The 18,754-nt window shown below is 29.8% G+C and overlaps 1 protein-coding gene and 1 long non-coding RNA gene across 2 annotated transcripts; both read left to right on the forward strand.

Annotated features, from left to right (window-relative positions):
• The first annotated feature begins 2,899 nt into the window (after positions 1 to 2,899).
• Positions 2,900 to 3,726, forward strand: LOC105771234 (probable calcium-binding protein CML44). The gene has a single exon (XM_012592645.2). It carries the CDS (start codon positions 2,981 to 2,983, stop codon positions 3,548 to 3,550), a length of 570 nt encoding a protein of 189 aa, XP_012448099.1. The 5' UTR covers positions 2,900 to 2,980; the 3' UTR covers positions 3,551 to 3,726.
• A 2,342-nt stretch (positions 3,727 to 6,068) lies between these two features.
• Positions 6,069 to 8,837, forward strand: LOC105767713 (uncharacterized). The gene is made up of 3 exons (XR_001125581.2): positions 6,069 to 6,154; positions 7,788 to 7,872; positions 8,664 to 8,837. It is a non-coding gene; the product is annotated as an uncharacterized LOC105767713 (long non-coding RNA).
• The last annotated feature ends 9,917 nt before the right edge of the window (positions 8,838 to 18,754 follow it).

The raw sequence follows: 18,754 nt of genomic DNA on the forward strand, positions 1-18,754 counted from the left end.
TATTTTGGGAAATATTTATTTTAATATTTTTAGTGTATTTGATGTATTATATTTTTTAAATTTATATAAAAATAAAAATTTTAATACAGGCGGACCAAGTCGAACTCGAATTTAGCAATTTTAATTCGGATTGAGCTTGGGCAGAATTTTAAGTTCAATTTTCAAGCCGAACCTAAAAATTAAGACTAAAATTTTACATCGACCCAACCTAATCTATGATCAAGTCCAATCATAAATACACCTTAATTTAATATATCCTATACCCCTAATCCAATATTCTCACTGAAATCCAATTTAGAAGAATTTCCGTTGCTGCAAGAATTCATAAGACCGCAACCACCACTGCAGTTGGTACTCGTCCTATCATAGAATAATTAGTTGATGGTAACTTTCATTAATTCTAAAAGCGAGATTAAATAACTGTTATGTATTTTTAATTGATGTTTTAAAAAAGAACTAAATAAAACATACAATTTTAAAATTTAAAAACTCTTTTGTAAATTTATCAAATAATATTTATATAATGTTATGAGACACAACATATGTCGGTTAGAGGCCCCTGTTGATGTGGAAGGGTCGCCGGCTACACTTGTGGTCTGTGACTGTACGTACGAAGATGGATCTTTTAGATATAAGCTTCAACTACAAGTCTAAGAAGGAAAAGATATAAAACAACTTTATATGGCTGATGTTTATTGTTTATAAGTTGTTGAAACGCTGAAACTACCGGCCACTCCATTATTGGCTTCCTTGAACGTTAGGGCTATATATAACCTGTGTGCAGCAATGAATACGTACGGTTGAGGTTGATACGCAACCTACAATCAAATCAAAATGTCAAGTCATTTTGGACACTTCAATACGACCCAATAACCATGATAGCAACATAATATGAAAATTAAGGTAATAAACATATCAAGATATTTTTTTTCGATTGCCCCAACACAAGTAGTTTGGGTACAGAATAAAATTATTTTATGATAATTTTTCTTTCTTTGGAAAAATAATTGTATGATTTTTTTTTGAATTAAAATTTGTTTATTTTACATTTCTTCCATGTACTTCCTATTTTGTGTTTGGCGGTTGGCCCTTCCAAATAGAAAAGGGCGGTTTAAAGTGGCTTTACGAACGCTTGAAACTTTCTCAAAAGGCAATAACAAATGTAGTCATTTCTTATGGTTTGGTTTCGGATTACAATCCACTTAATCAAGTAAAATTTATATATATTTACATTGTAATTTAAGATATGGCTCGCAATCAATTTTTCTTAGAAAGTGGATAATTTTTTATCGACTTTTTAATTTGATTCTATTTTAAAAATATTTGAGAATAATAAATAATTTCATGAGTTAGTTTAGACTTATGTTATCTTTAAGTTTTATATGTTTTTTTATTTAATAAGTATTCATTTTGTCTACTCTTGTAGCACATTTTTTAGTATTGTTAATGCATGTAATCTTACTTTTGCAAGTGATTTTAGGATAGTTTTGTCGTTATACTCTTCAGTTTGGTGGATGGTCATGCTTGAGTTATGACCGACCCAATTGTCAACGTGCTATAATGTTCTATTGACGTTGAGGATGAAACTTTTATTGTGTTGATAAAATTTATCTTTCACCATCTACGATTGATGTTTGTCATTTTCTTTTCTTAAATTGTATGATCCTATTCAATTTAACATTATCATTTGATACACGTTATATTAATAGTCTTTTCTTTAGTTGTCTAGGCAAGAATAATGAATATACGGTCTTCACAAAATAAAAGGAGAATATATAGTTGATACATATGTGAATTAAAATTATAAACGTTTTGTAGGTTTTAAAATAGGTTTAACATATATTTGTTTGGGAAGAATTCACTTACAATGTAAAATTAAAATATATAGTATATTTAAATATAAGAGTGAATATAATTTTTTGGTGAGTAAAAATTATTACGAAAATTATTTAGTGATACATTGATGCCTTCAAGGAGGAGTTTTCAAAAAATTGAATACAACCATTATTACTAATTATCATTTTGGCTAGACTATCAGCCTCTTTATTATAATCTCTGGGAACGTTCTGAATTGACCAAAAACTCATTTTAGCAAAAGTAAGATGATTCTTCTAACCAACGCGGAATTCGACATCTTGGAAACCCTTCATTGAATCACTTGTATTGCCTCTTGACTATCTGATATGATAAGAATTTTGTCAAATCCCTTATTAATAGCAATCGTCACACCTTCAAAAATGTCCCACAAATCAGCATCAAGAACTGAACATGTGCCTTCCAACCGGTTATACCCAATAATCCAACTTCCGTATTTATCACGAAAAATTCCCCCAATCGTAGCAATCCCAGTACTCTCTTTCACAACTCTATCGGAATTTAACTGGATCCAATTGCTAATCTTAGGCGGAGCTGATAATGTGGTTTGGTAGTTGGAATCATTTACCTTAAGACTAGATGTGTATTGTTTGTCCCAACTGAAAGAGTCTTTGATCATGTTCATATAAGAGTGAATATTTGGTACATTAGTAGTGTACTTTTTTTATTCTATAAATAAACTTAAAAGACTGACATATGTTTCTCTTTTTTAAAATATTTATTTTTAATACTTGTCAATTCCTTAACTCTACTTGTGAAATTTAAAATTTACTAGATGTACCAAATATTTTCCTAAATAAAATCCTTAAACAATAAATAATTTTAGAAGATTCAAATTTTAGTTCTAGAATCTTCACTTACACAATCAAACTTCCCAATTATAAATTTTTATTCTAGAATATTCACTTACACAGTCAAACCTCCAAATTATAAAAAAAAATAGATAGATAAAATTAAATTCTACATCTTTTAATTAAAACTCAAGGAATAATTATATAGGAAACTTCTTGCAAGCTTCCTTTCTCCATAAAATTAAAATGATTTGTCATAAACTATCAATATCTTCAGCCATTAGCATATATATATATAGGAAGAATCTTTGATTATGCAGTATCATACGTTCCAAACCAGAAACACTAAATTACAAAAGCTACAGCATTTGAAGAAGTTAATGGTCGGTAGAAACATGTCAGGTACAGCCCTTAGCAAGAAGGATCTACAACGTATATTCGAGAAGCTGGACAAGAATGAGGATGGCTTGGTTAGCCTGGAAGAACTCAATTGCCTACTGGACGGAATCGGGGTCCAGTTTAGCCTCCAGGAGCTGGAGCCATTAGTGGGAAAGCCATGTCTGAACATGCATGAATTCTTGTCCTTCTGCGATTCCATCTCCAACCACAGCGTTAATGGCGACATCATTGAAGAAGAAGAAGAAGAAGATGATGATGATGATGATGAAGATGACCTGGCCAAGGCTTTCGAGGTGTTCGACTTGAATGGGGATGGGTTCATTTCATGCGAAGAGCTGGAAAGCGTGTTGGGAAGGCTTGGGTTGTGGGATGCAAACAGTGGCAAAGATTGCAGGAGCATGATTTGCTTCTACGACACCAACTTTGACGGCATGGTTGATTTTCAAGAGTTCAAAACCATGATGTTGCGCAACATATCTTCCTAGTTTGGTTTTCAATATTGTGTGTGAAAACTACCAATGATATCGATTTCCATCTTGAGCTTATGCAGGTCAGACCAATTATTATATTTGGTTTTTGTAACCAAAATCTCATGTATTCTATTGTTGTTTTCCACTTTTGTTCATGGTTGTAATATTAATCTCTTCCAATTTTCCTTCCACCATTGAATGTTTTGGGTCTACTTAATTAGTACACAAGCAGTACAAAGGGTAGGTACGCGCTGGAAACGGGTACAATGTTGTACCTTAAACTAATTCCGCCCACTTCAACATTAACTCAAATGATGTCAATGTTCAATCATTTTTTTGAAATTACCAATTTGACTATAGTTTTGCCTTTGGAATAACGGATAAAAATGGATTAAGAATTTCAAAACATAATTCACGATTTAATGTCAATTTCCATTTTCTATGGCGTGTTTAATATTCCTACTTTAAAATAAATAAAGAAATAAAATTTACGCCCCAATTAAAGTCAAGGGAAAAGGCAAGGAAAATTTTTTTAGGTCAAACTTCATCTAAGATTATTAAATTATTAATAAATTATTAATAACTTCAAAAAGTTACAAAATGATTATTGAATTATTCGAAAGTTTTCATTTAAGTGACTAAGCTATTAAAATTGTTTTTGTATGACGTCATTTTCTATTGGCACCATCCGCATCAATTGAAAGCTCTCTTTCTCATTCTCTTCTATAATTCAATGTTTTTTTTTTATGAAACAATTTTGAACTTCATGAATCTATGAACCAAAATTCAAATAACTTTATCCTTCAATCTCCGACATTGACCGTCAGATCAACTTGGATCTACGGTGTGTTTTTCTACTCGTCAATGGGTATTGATCCATAGTATCGATTATCGAATCGCCGCTTGGTGCTTGCTAGTTGAACTTAAAAAAAAACTTAATAGTCTACTATCTTAAATAAAAACCTTTGACTTAAATGAAAACTTTGGAATACTTTTATGACTATTTTATAACTTTTAGAAATTGAGTGACCAAAACATAAGTTTATTAATAATTTAGTTACATAAGTAATTATACATTTTTAGAGGAAAAGACAAATTTATAATATTTCAGAAAACCTTTTATCATTTTTGGCGAGGATATTGTTACATTGAATTTGTCCCTATTTGAAGTGATAAATGTAGATAGAATTAACTGTCTGTTTTTGGCAACTTTAGATTAAAATCATGACAGACTCTTAGGGGTAGATGTGTGAAGTGATTGGAGTGTTAATAGGCGTAGATTGAATTCAAGTTAGACATTAGTGTTAATATCACAAATATTTGTTCAATTTAATCCAAGTTTATACACAAAATTAATAATTGCGGACGCGATAATGATAAATATAATAATAATTGCAAGTATCTATCATTAAAAAAATATAAATATAATTATCCTTTTCATGTCAGCTAGTTATAATTATCCTTCCAAAGCAATGTTGACATGGCAATGTAATCTTTTATTGTTAAATAGTTTGAGTCAGAAATTGGGTGTCATTAGTTTCCTGCCCATTGCAATGGAAACTATCTATGGATTTTGAGTATATTTGGGTGTGGTTTTCCAACCTGCATGCTTCAGACTTTGATTATTATAATTCAAAAATGGAAAATTAAATTAAACATTCCTTCAACGACTATTAATTATGTTGAAAATTTCGTCCAACATAAGACAATTTTTTAACTAACTCCCCATTTCTTTTATATAATTTAAAATGGTTAAGTAATCACCTAATGTATGTATATTTGTTAAATTTGGTATTTAATACTATATATTATTCTATCTTTCAATGTACCCAAAACTTTATTTGCTAAATCAATATCAAATCTTTCCTCTATAATAAAATCTCTAATTAAATTGTGTTACTTATCAACCAATTCCAACTCAATTGAGAATTTATTAAAGAATTATTTTATAAAATTAAATTATTATAAAATTATTTTTGTTTTCTTATAGTTTATTACGTAATAAAATTTATTCATTATGAGATTTGAACTCTAATAACACTATACATATGAAAGCTTTAACTTATTATTTGGTTTTTTTATAGGAATACCAAGTATACTTTTTTTTTTTTGCTTACATATTTACTGGTGAATCAAATGAGTTTACGTTTTATTTTTTTGTAACAACTCATTTTTTAGTGGTATCAGAATTGGTGGTTTCGGGACCACAATTTCGACCAGTGAGTCAGTAAATATTATTTATTTAATATTTACGAGTCTATTAGAGTGTCGTATTAAAGTTTGGTTCTGTGATTTTGATGTTTGGTTGGTTAATTAAGTAAAAAAGACTAAATCATAAAATCTAAAAAAGTTATTTGTCACTCATTTAAAGGTGCTATATGATTATAGCAGCATGATTGAAGCGCTTTAAATAGCAATTAGCCATATTTTGAAGTGTGCGGACTCTTCATGCATGTTTTTGGCTAAATTTTAATTAAATTCAAGGGTAAAATGGTAATTAAGTAAATAAAATTATAAAGAAAAGAAAACAAAGCTATCATCTTCTCCATTTTTGAACTTTCCCAAGCGAAAACACCATTACAAGACCTTAAGGGATTCAGCCAAGCATTCATCTTACATGTAAGTGATTTTTGCTTCCGTTTTTAGTGAATTTTATGTTTTTGAGATCGTTGTTGCTTAATCTAGCTAACTTAGGGACTATTTCGTAAAATTTTTAAAGGTTTTGAAACTTGCCATTAATGGCTTTTAGATATTCATGAAGATAAATCATAGATTTATGAGTTTGATTGTTAAATATGACAATTTTGTAAAGTGACTTTAGTTAGTTTTAAGTTTAGGGGCTAAATTGATAAAATATTGAATTTAACAAAGAATTTTTGTAAAATTTAGTTGCTTAGGAGCTGTTAAGGGGTTATATTGAATTTAGCACTAAGGTTTTAGGTTGAATTGTGAAAAATATGTAAATTTCGGTTTTAAGGACTAAATTGAATAAAAGGAAAAATTTAAGGAAAATAATGTAAATTGTTACTAAAGGGTCATGTGCATGTATTTAAAATTTTTTTAGGTATTTTGAATGGTTAATTGAATTAAATTGTTATTGGTGACGTGTTTGTTGCTGTTCGAATTTAGGTAAGTTCGTATAATAATTAAACTGATTTATATTTACCTTTTTGGTTTGATGTGTATACTTATATATGTCTTACAATTAAATATTTATGGCACATTTATGTTTATTGCTAGAAGGACTAAATTGTAAAGGTTGATATTGTAACAGCCTAATTTTGGCCCTAATCGGAATAGTGGTTTCAGGACCACAAATCCGAGTCTGAAAAATATTTTTTAATATTATTTTCTGTGTTAATTATGTGTGAATTTACATGTGTGAAAGTTTCGTAGATTAATTTTATTGTTTGTGTGTTTAATTTAATAAAATGACTTAATCACATAAAATGTAAAATTAACTAATTAATATGTAAAGTGTCAACTTGCTAATGTCTTTATAATGTGAAGTCCTTAATAGGAAATTTGGCCATTTATTTAGATAGTGGACGGCATTATGTTATAATATATATAGTTTTATATTATTTATAAAGCTTATAATATAATATATATTATATTATAAAGTTATAATAATAATAATAATAATAATAATAATAATAATAATAATAATAAGAGAAGACAAACATTAAAGTGGCCATTTTCACTTATTCTTGGCCGAAACTAAAAGAGAAAGAAAATAAGAAACAAGCTAGGTATTCGACACTTTCAAGTCTTGATTAAGGTATGTATTTTGTTGGGTTTTTGATAATTTTTACGTTTTTGAGATCGTTGCTTCGTGTTCTTTAAAACTCATGTCTTAATTTTGTGAATTGTGGATAATTTTGAAATGTGCCATTGATGAATGTTTGAGTTTCATGATGTTAGTTGATGAAATGTGAAATATAAGTGTTAGATTAACATATTTTGTCTTTGAATTTTTCGTGAATTTGAGTAATTGGGCTAAATTGAGAAAATAAATTTTTGAGGGACTAAAATGCAAATTAAACGAAATGCATGGGCATTTATGAATACAAGGAAAATTCGATCCTTAATGAGTATAGTTAAATTTTGCGTATTTTGTGTTTTGAGCAAAAATGATTAAATTGTAAAAAGTGTGAAATATTAGGGAAAAATTGTAATTTTCCCATTTATGTGTATTTAGGCTAAATTGAATAGAATGGTGTTTAAATAAGCTTAATTTGAATATGTTTAGATCAAGAATTAAAAGAAATCGGATTTGGATCGGGAAAAGACAAAAGTGGTCGAGTTGCCGATTTAACTGTTCGACAACGTCCGAGGTAAGTCAATAAGCATTTAAATGTTGAACTACCTATGATATATATATATATTTGTTATACATTGAAATGAATTATTTGAAGTTATATAAGCTAGGGCTGAATGTTATATTGTGAATTGATTATATTCCGAGAATGATTTAAATTAGATGTGAATTATGTGAAATACCGATTTTGTAAGTTCAAGCTTTATGCCTAGCAGGCTTTATGCCGGTGAATTATATCAGGCTTTATGCCTAGCAGACTCTGTGCCGGTGAATTATATCAGACTTTATGTCTAGCATGCTTTGTGCCGGTGAAATGTATCGGGCTTTGTGCCTAGCAGGCTTTATGCCGGTGTTTTATACAAGGCTTTATGTTCTATAAATCTTATGTGAGCAATAGTAAGAGCAAATAAAAGTGTTAAGGAAAGCTAAATTATTCAGGTATGTGTTAGCCATTTGCTAAATTGGTGATAAAGTAAGTTGATTATTTTAAATTGACAATAGTTCAAATGAAATATAGAGTATGAGTTAACCATTTAAGTATAAGTATGTTTTGGCATAATGATTTATTGAATATTCGGCTTTGTTAAATATTTATGTGTATTTGGCCATATGGTTTGTTTATATGAAAATACAATGTGATCTTTATTCAAGTGTTATATGGTACAAAATATTAGGATATTTGGTTTATTTAACTTAATGATGGAATAAGTATTAATATATATATATATATATATGAATTTTTGCTTATGACTTACTAAGCTTTAATAGCTTAATGTGTGTTTGTATTTGTTTACCTCTGTTTTATAGATTTTGGAGTCGCGTTACGAGCTCGGGAATCGTCAGCATAGTCTATCACACTATTGACCGTCTTTGGTATTTTGTAAATTTGAATTTGAACTTATGGCATGTATAGTCTAGTTAATATGTTTAATTTTGGGATATGTTAATATGAGCCATGCGAAAATGGCTTATTCATTTTGGTTAAGCTTAGTTTTATGTTTTTAATCTATTTGATATATATATATATATATATATATATATATATATATATATATATGATGTTTAAGTTTATGCAAATTTCGGTTATATATATAGAAGTGTGATGTGTTTAGCATATTGTTAATAGTTGTATAAATTAGTTATATTTAAGCCTATTTCAAAAGTAATATGTGTATTATATGTATATGATGTATTGTATATATCTTTGTTAAATTTTGGTGTAAAAGTGTTGTTAAATTTGGTATGTATATGCTTGTCTATTTGTTTGTATATAAGCTGTCCAAATTTTGATATATAAATCTGTCCAAATTGATGTATAAGAGTTGTCCAAACAATGTAGATTACCTATATTGTAATATGTAGTATAGTTAGTAAATTGAAATGAAATAAATGTGTACGAATAAATGTTTGGATACATGCTTGATTTATGATATATAATCATATAGGTTTGGAAATGTTTTAAGAATTTGAATTATATCAAATTTTGATTTGGTAAATGATAATGATATGGTTGAATTTTGAAACATAGTTGGTATATGTAATTTGATTAATGATGCATGTTTGGTTTTAATTGATTATGTGCTTAAATATAAATATATATATTTATGGGAGGAAATTTTGTGGTTGAGTTAGTATAAAAAAAATATGAAAATAAAAAAATTCGAGTTGGGTTTTGATCGGTAATGCCTCGTAACTCTAATCCGACGACGGATACGGGTCGGGGTGTTACAGATATAATTGATGTTACAAATTGAAAATGGAATGTATATAGTTGAATTATTGTGTAAATGATAATGTTCAAAGGTCTAATTGATATGGATATAAACTGAGCCCTTATGAACTTAATGAACAGCTAGGATACAAATGACATGTCATTAGGGTTATTACCGTTTCGGGTGTTGGTTTTGGATGTCTTACCGATGGCTAAGGTTCTGCATTTGTTGCGGATTATTCACAACTCGTGTGAACAGCATCGTGTAATGTTATTAACTTAACCCACAACTCGTGTTAACAGGTCCATTTTCACAACTCGTGTGAGCATTTACATTCACAGCTCGTGTAAGCATTGTTATCCCGTGTATCCAATGTTATTTTGCTATAGTTAATCGGGTGGAAATTGGATAAGTGTGAAATGGAAATGACATCTGATTTAAGTACAAGGGAATGGAAATGAAATATGATTGCGTGGATTATTTGGTATAAAAGCATGAATTATGATTAATGTTATGTTTGTAAGTATGCTAACCTTGTTGGGTTGTGATGCGCATAGGACAAAGAATGCCATGTTTCCAATTTGTATATAGAAATGTGATCAATGCTTAAGTTATACCAAAATCAGTAAGTTATGTTTAAATTTCGTACGAACTTACTAAGCACTGTGTTGTTTACGTTTTCTTTGTTTGAATTATTGTAGATCATTGGAAGTTTTATAGTCGGTTGGAAGTCAAATCGGATCTCACACTATTTATCACACCCCAAATCAAGCTGATTTGAATTAAAGGAGGATAAACGCGAAGTTGTCTGTTTTGGTGCACTTTGGTAGTTAGTTCGTCAAATTGTAAGCTTCTGACGAATTAATGTTTTGGGCAAAATGAGTATCTGCCCATGGAAGTATATCAGGATTTAGTATTGGACGTGTTCTTTAATGAAAGAAGGAATTCGATAAAAGAAAGGTAAGATTTGTATAGGTTACCGCCAAAAGCATAGTTCTCCTAGTTTGTTCAAGCACTGTGAAGAACAAGTTTTGGTAACTAGATCTGGTAATAAACCAATTGAATTGACTGGTCTAATAGCATATGAACAAGACTCTTATTTATGTTTCTTCCAGAGTTTGTAGGCCATTAAGAAAGGCGATTTCTGAAATATCATGACACTTGTCAAATTCCACTAAATGGTATGGGGTGATATATATATGTTTGTGTGTGAGAAGATTCTGAGAAAGGTGTGCCTTTCTACAATATTACTATTTGATTCTTTATTCTCAAATCTAATTGTATTTATTCTCCATTAAGCTGAAAGTTAAAGTTCTTGGATAAATCAGTGGTTGTTCCATCTCCGATTGTTGTTGCTGGTTCGAAAAGAATATTTGAGTTTGGAGTTTGAGTTGCAGTAGGTGAGCCTCAGGTGAGTCCTTGGTATCGACTCTTACAAGTCTTTCTAGATAAGTTTCTTGTGATCGATGTTCTAGAAACAGTGAACAAGTACCTAAATGATTACTAAAAATATGTATTCTTGATATAAGTCATTGTGAGTTCAGAATGTAACACCCCTTACCCATATTCGATGCCGGAATAGGGTACGAGGTATTACCAGAACATATACACTTTTAACCGTAGTAAATCAAGTTGTAAAATTTCATCTAAATTAAAACTTTCAAGTTGTTATTCTCGAGTCGTTAATTAGGGTTTTCTTGGCTAAATATACTCACAATCTTTCACTTCCTCGTCGTATGAATTTATAAATTTTCACTTACTTGTTGAATTCGTCCTGAGTACCTGAATTTATCCGTATCATTACATATTCTCATATCGTCAAATTTTACTTTTTAACTAATGTAATATATCAATTACTCACTATCTAGTAAGCTAATTGTCACATATATATACATTATCCATTCATCTCCCACAAAGCTAACAAAATTAGCCACAAAGATAGTACAAATTTTCTCTATTCGATATAAACCAAAACCTATTATTTCTTTTCCAACAAACCTTACTAAATATACACTTTATACTAACCCAAGTGTTTAACCATTCACCCATGACATAAATATATTTTATCCATTATTGCGAATATAGATATGCTTCACAAATCATAATTCACCTCACATGGTAACCGAATTAATTTTTATCATTTGTCAAATAGATTACAATATAAGTTATATAACAAAATATAGGTACATTTTAAACCACACAAATAAACAAATTTTCATGGCATTACATGATCATCACATATCAAAGACAAATGTTCTTGACATTTCTATCACATAAACCGAATTAATCAATGCAACGTCAATGATATAATCATCCATATATCATTATTTTCACACATATAAATATCATGACTAAATTTCTTAAACATTTGATCAATTGCTTTTCAATACCGCAATAGTCATTCAAGATCAATACATATTTACCATTCAATTTAACATTTACCGATTATAATCGGGCATATGACCATTTATACACAATTCATTCATACATTTTATAATCCTCCTCCTCCTCTCCATTCCACATCCTTTTATGTATAAAACATGCTTAATTAGCATTATATATAATTTCACTATTCACTTATATTTAAATTCAAAGCTGTCTATTTGAGTCAGAGTCACTAAATCATTTTTATCCAAAGCTACAGAGCTCCAAATTAAGTTCTATTAATTTTCCCCGAAACTAGACTCACATGTCTTATTACCATAAAATTTTCAGAATTTTTTACTTGGCCAATTAGTACATTTTATTCTTTAAAGATTCCCCTGTTTCACTGCTCAATATCTCTGACCTCTCTTCACTAAAAATGAATTATCTCATTGTCTAGATTTCAGATGATATTTACGTTTGTTTCCTTTGAAAATAGACTCATTAAGAATTCTAAGAATATAAATTATAACTCATAATTATTTTTTACAATTTTTAATTATTTTCCAAAGTCAGAACAGGGGATTCCAAAATTAATCCGACCCTGCCCCACTAAAATTCAAATATCTCAAAATGTATAACTCTTTTGCTTGCTCTTTTTCTTTTATGTAAAAATAGACTCATTAATATTTAATTCCATATCTCACTCAACCACTAACTCAATCCCTATAATTTTTGGTGATTTTTCAAACTAACGTCACTGTTACTATCCAAATCTGTTCTGTTTCAAATTCACTCATTCACATAACACTATAACAATTTATTTTATAAGCACGGTACAAAACTTCATCACTCCAGTGACTCTTTTGCAACTCACTGCATTTCAATCACATATTCTTATTGGTTTACAATTTCTCATATCCTATTAAACATGTCGGTATAATAGCAAACATTCAGTGGCTTGCACATAGTACCACTCATTTAACTATTATCATTCGATATACGTAGTAGCCTTCACATAGTACTACACACGTGATCAAACTTTCTGGTTCACGTAGTAGCCTGCACATCGTACTACACACGTGACCATTAATATCCGTTACACATAGTAGCCTACACATAGTACTACACACGTGATTCGAAGCTATCCGATACGCATAGTAGCCTGCACATAGTACCACACATGCGACCTTTCATTCCGGTACATGTAGTAGTCTACACATAGTACTACACACGTGACCATCACTTTTACTTTCACATAGTGACCTACACACAGTCCATTCACACATGTGATCATTTGTCACTTCATTCGTATCCCTTTTTATTCCGAATATTCAATCGGGAAATTTTTCACTTTTTCTCATTTTTTTCTTTTTCACTAATCAAAGTCAATTCCTTGTCTTTCTTGACTTATAATAACACATTTAACTTATTTTACACTCACATTATTCAATCCAGTCCAAAAATCATATTTTGGAAAAATTACATTTTTGCCGCTAAAGTTTCACAAAATCACGATTTTGCCCCTAGGCTCGGAAATTAAAATTTATTCATTTTTCTTATGTTTTATGACATGCGGAACAATTTTTCCTTCTATAGCAACATCAAATTCTTGCTCTAAAGTGCACTTATGAACAATAATAATTTTTAACAATTATACCGTTTCACTCGTTTTCGGTGAAAATCGTTTAACATAATTCTAAGTTTCATATTCTATCATGAAGCATCAAAATTCATACTTTTCATATATGGGTAATTTTTCAAACATAATTTCTAGCTCGAATTAATGATAGAAATAGCTTAATCAAGTTACCGAGATTCTAAAAATATAAAGAACAAGAAAAACGGGGCTAGAATGGACTTACCATGAAGCTTGAAAGAATGAAGAAACCCTAGCCATGGAGTCCACATGATATTCAGCCAGCACTCATGGAGAAGATGATGATTTTGGCCTTATTTTGTCTTTTTAATTTGTTTTAATTACCAAATTACCAAAATACCCTTAACTTAAAAATATCCTATTTCACCTATTTCATGTCCAGTTTTGTCCATAACATAACCAATGGTCTAATTACCATTTAAGGACCTCCAATTTAAAATTTTATAGCAATTTGACACCTCTAGCTTCTAGAACTCAACTTTTGCACTTTTTAAAATTTAGCCCTTTTGATTAAATTGAGTGCTCAAACGTCAAAAATTTCGAACGAAATTTTCACGAAATCTTTCCGTGAAATTGTAGACCATAAAAATATAGTAAGAAATAAATTTTTTCTCATCGGATTTGTGGTCTCAAAACCACTATTCCAACTAGGCTTAAAATCGGGATGTTACACAGAACATAATGAACTGTGTGCATGGGTGTATGTGATTTTGTGAAGTAACCATGTGTGTGTCTAGAATGTATACTATGAGATGTAATTATGTTGATGTGTATGAAACATGTATTGATGTATGATTTGATTAGGAAAATGAGTCAGCGTACCTGTGGGTGTGTTTATTGTGTGATGTGTGATTTGAAATGTTTGAGAATGGGGTGTATCTGAGTGTAGAATGTAACACCCCCTACCTGTATCCGTTGTCGGAATAGGGCATGAGGCATTACCGGAGTTTACTGAATATTTTCAATAATTCTGAGTCATTTATTATTCATATTCTGAAAATAATCATAACGTCCCTCTATTGGGCCCTCGAAACCCAAAACATTCATTAGGAACCTACTGAGATTAAATCAAAATCATAGGGAATTTTTCGCAAAATCTTAAATATATATAGAGATTTTAGAATTTTTTTTATTTCCGAATTAGGTGCAGGATTCATACGGGCGTATCACATAACAAATTTTTTCATAAGAAATTGCATAACTGAAACATTTCCACTCTTTCATAAGCTCATTTATATTTTCATCTAAGCACTTACCATTCCAATGCACCTTATAATTAAACATATTACCATTCTATAGTAATTTGGCTCTTGCCAAAACTTCAAGCAACAACATTGGTTAGCATACTTTAATATTGACAAACTTATTTTCTCGCCATGTCTCACTTAAATTTATTACTCGTCTTAATACACATAATTTTCCTTGTATCAAAGTATCAAAGATAGTCTTATATTTACATGTCATGATACATATCATTTTCTTGTTGTTTCTTCTTAAATACAAATCATTCAATTCATTATGACAATATTTCATGTACCATAATTTTTATAAGTTCGGTGTATATTTATTCCAAGAGTTCATAATCTTGAATATGCATAATTATCGTAAGTTTCACATACATGTATTTTCCATGTCATATTTCAGTATATCAAATAATTATCATTTCTATGTATTTCAAGTTTAATTTCATGATTTTAAGTACTTATCATTTTCTATTTTTATCCTGTTGAATTTCTCAGAATTTCGATGGATATTCAGGGGGTACACTTTAGTGTACAAATTTGGGTCCGTCAATTCATATTCATGTGCGCACATTTTCCAATTCAAAGAGCACACTCCCGCGAACCTCATTTCTTACAGCGGGATTACCAGTCCAGGCTAAATCCACTGTAATATAAACTCGTAGAGTATTGTCAGGATTACCAATCCAGGCTAAATCCCCTGCAATGACAATTACTCTAATGAGTTTGGATCTGAATTACCAGTCCAGGCTAAATTCAGACCCTAATTCGGATTACCCGTCCGGGTTAAATCCATTTTCCACATATTCTTCGGGAGGGCTATATCAAGATCACCCGTCCGGGCTAGATCTTTTTCACACATATTCTTCGGGAGGGCTATATTAGGATAGGATCACCCGTCTAGGCTAGATCCTTTTTACAGTCAATTCCTTTTCAAAGATCCATCGAATTTTCCTTTCATTCAACCGGGATTTCTTCCCCTTTTTTATCAATTATATCAATGTTTCAATGAACATTTAAATCATATTCACATCAATAACATACATTTCAAGCATTTAAGAATATAATTCAGGTTACATGAACTTACCTCGTTACTTGTTTGTGTTTACAATTTCACTAATCTGATGTCTTTTCTTTTCCACGTTCAAGTCTCGTATTTGAGTCATTCGGATCTTTATAAATAAATTTAACCATCATTTCCATTCATTTCATATTCTGATACATTCAATTAATGCTCTAGGCAAGATTACCATTTTGCCCCTAAGCTTTTAATTAATGACGATTTTAATCCTTAGGCTCAGAAAAATAAATTCTTGTAATTTTAATCCTTGTTTTAAGCCTAATTATTCTCATACTTATTGATAATAGCCCATGAATTCTATAAAATATCGAATTTTTCATAATTTCAACACTTTTAAATTTAATCCCTAAAACATGTTTTCACCTGATCTTGTTCTAATTTCATTCAATTTTGTAATTTAAATAAATAAAAAATTCATTTCATGCAATTTGGTCATTTTTGACATTTTTACAAAATTACCCATAGAGTTTTACTTTTATTCAATTTAGTCCCTGAGCCTAAAACGTGCAAATTATCCATGCTAGCTAAATATCCATTCATATTTTTTTTCCTCCTCCTCCTCTCCATTCCACATCCTTAATTTATATAACATGCTTATAAGTAACATTATCTATGATTTCATTATTTACTTGTAAATTTATTCAAAGTTGTCCATTTGAGTCATAGTCACTAAATTATTTTTATCTTGAGCTACAGAACTTCAAATTAGGATCCGCTAATTTTTCCTGAAACTAGACTCAAATATATTCTTACCATAAAATTTTTAGAATTTTTATTTAGTCAATAAGTACAGTTTATTCTTTAAATTCACCTCTGTTCTGCTATCTAATAGTTTCAACCCTTCTTCACTAAAACTTAATTAGCTCTTTTTACAGAATTTGGATGATGTTACTGTTTAGTTCTATTGAAAATAGACTCATTCAGGATTTTAAAATATAAATTTAAGTCTCTAATTATTTTTATTCAATTTTTTATGATTTTTAAAAGTAAAAACAGAGGAACCCAAATTCATTCTGACATTGTCTCAAAAAATTATTATATCTCATGATTTACAATTCCATTACTTACACCGTTTCTTCTATGAGAAACTAGACTTAATAAGATTTAATTCCATATTTTTTCATTCTCTAATTCGATTCCCATAATTTATGATGATTTTTCAAATTTAACCTACTGTTGCTGTCCAAAACTGTTTTAGTGCAAGATGTTTATTACCATGTTTATAACACCCTTATTTTCTTTCTCTACACTATTTCTCATCACTTTCACTTATTTTCTCTTCACTAACATATCAAGAACATAGGACCATATATCTGAAAACTTTACATTAACATCATTTCCATACTTTTTCAATAATATCAAACTTAAAAATTTATTAAAATCTTGATGTTCTTACCTTGTCATATTGATTTCAATCTTTAACTTGATTTTCTCTCCCCTCCAGTTTCTATTTCTTGAATCCAACTTGATATTCTAGCTCCCCATAGTCTCCTTGTTATCTTTCTCTCTTGATGGATATGGAAATTCTTTTGATTTCTAGATGAAAATGGTAAATTTTTGGTGAAAGGACCAAATTGTAAAGAAAAGAAAGTTTCTTTCTTTCTTTTCTCTTCATACGTTGGAATGCATGGGAGAAGATGATGATTCTTCATCTTTCCTTCCATATATATATATACTAAATAAAATAATAAAATATCATTTAAAAATCAAATTAAAATATTAATAAACTAATATTTATTTATTTATTTAATCTAAAATATCTCCAACATCATCATTATTTTCTAGATTTCTCTCTCTTCTAATTGACCATTTTTCCCTTTATGATCTTTTAAAATTTCATCATTGAGTCATCACTTAATTTTGTAAAATTGCGATTTAATCCCTCAAAATTCTTCACCTTTTTCAATTTGGTCCTAATCCATCCATTTTCCTCAGTTTCTAGATCATTCCACCCTTAAAATATTTACACCATTGGTCCTTCAACTTTTTCATATTTACACTTTAACCCCTCAAATTTTGAGTATTTACTCTTGGGCAACAAAACTTTTCTCACTTTTGTGATTTAATCATTTCTTGAACTAATATGTCATAATATACTTCTCAATGTTGACATTACTCCAAAATTTTCCCTTTTTGTCGCTTTATATTCCTTATTTTATTATATCAAAGATAATATCTTACTGTAAAAATTTTTGGGGTATTACATAGAAAGATTATGATGTGAGTTTGGTTATTGCGTTGGTATTCGATAAAGCCTGTCGGAACAGTAAAAATGAATTATGATATGACAATTCTAAAGACAAGTCCATGGCCATGGCATATTCTGGAAACGGCGGATGATCCGCATTTATTGACTAGGGTTCTCTGCGTGTCCCATAACGATGATGGGCAAACCTCACGTGATGTGCGTTTAGGTAAATCCATATCGTAAACACAACAGCTCTTAAGATGCCTGAGTGACATTCTGCTAGCCTTTGTGGCATTCTGCTAGCATTTATGGCGTATTCTGATTTGGCCTTTGTGGCATTCTGTTAGCATTTGTGGCGTATTTTGATTTGGCCTTTGTGGTATTTTTCTAGCCTTTGTGGTGTACTCTGATTAGTTACGACAAGGATATGGAATGTCTGTAGTTTTGCTTTGAATGATTTCGTGTTATAATCGAATAAATTTGGATGTTCAAAGAAGTTATCCACTGTAGGTCATCTATTGGTATGAAATGTGGGCATGTTATGAGTAAGAAGAGTTATACAAGTATTCATTGGTTTAATTTCATCTATGTAAAGTTGGAAAATCTATGTAGTTGATATTTAACTAAAACAATTAAGTTTTAAAAATACAAA

Source organism: Gossypium raimondii, chromosome 5 (genome assembly GCF_025698545.1).
Source record: "Gossypium raimondii isolate GPD5lz chromosome 5, ASM2569854v1, whole genome shotgun sequence".
NCBI classification, from domain to species: Eukaryota; Viridiplantae; Streptophyta; class Magnoliopsida; order Malvales; family Malvaceae; genus Gossypium; species Gossypium raimondii.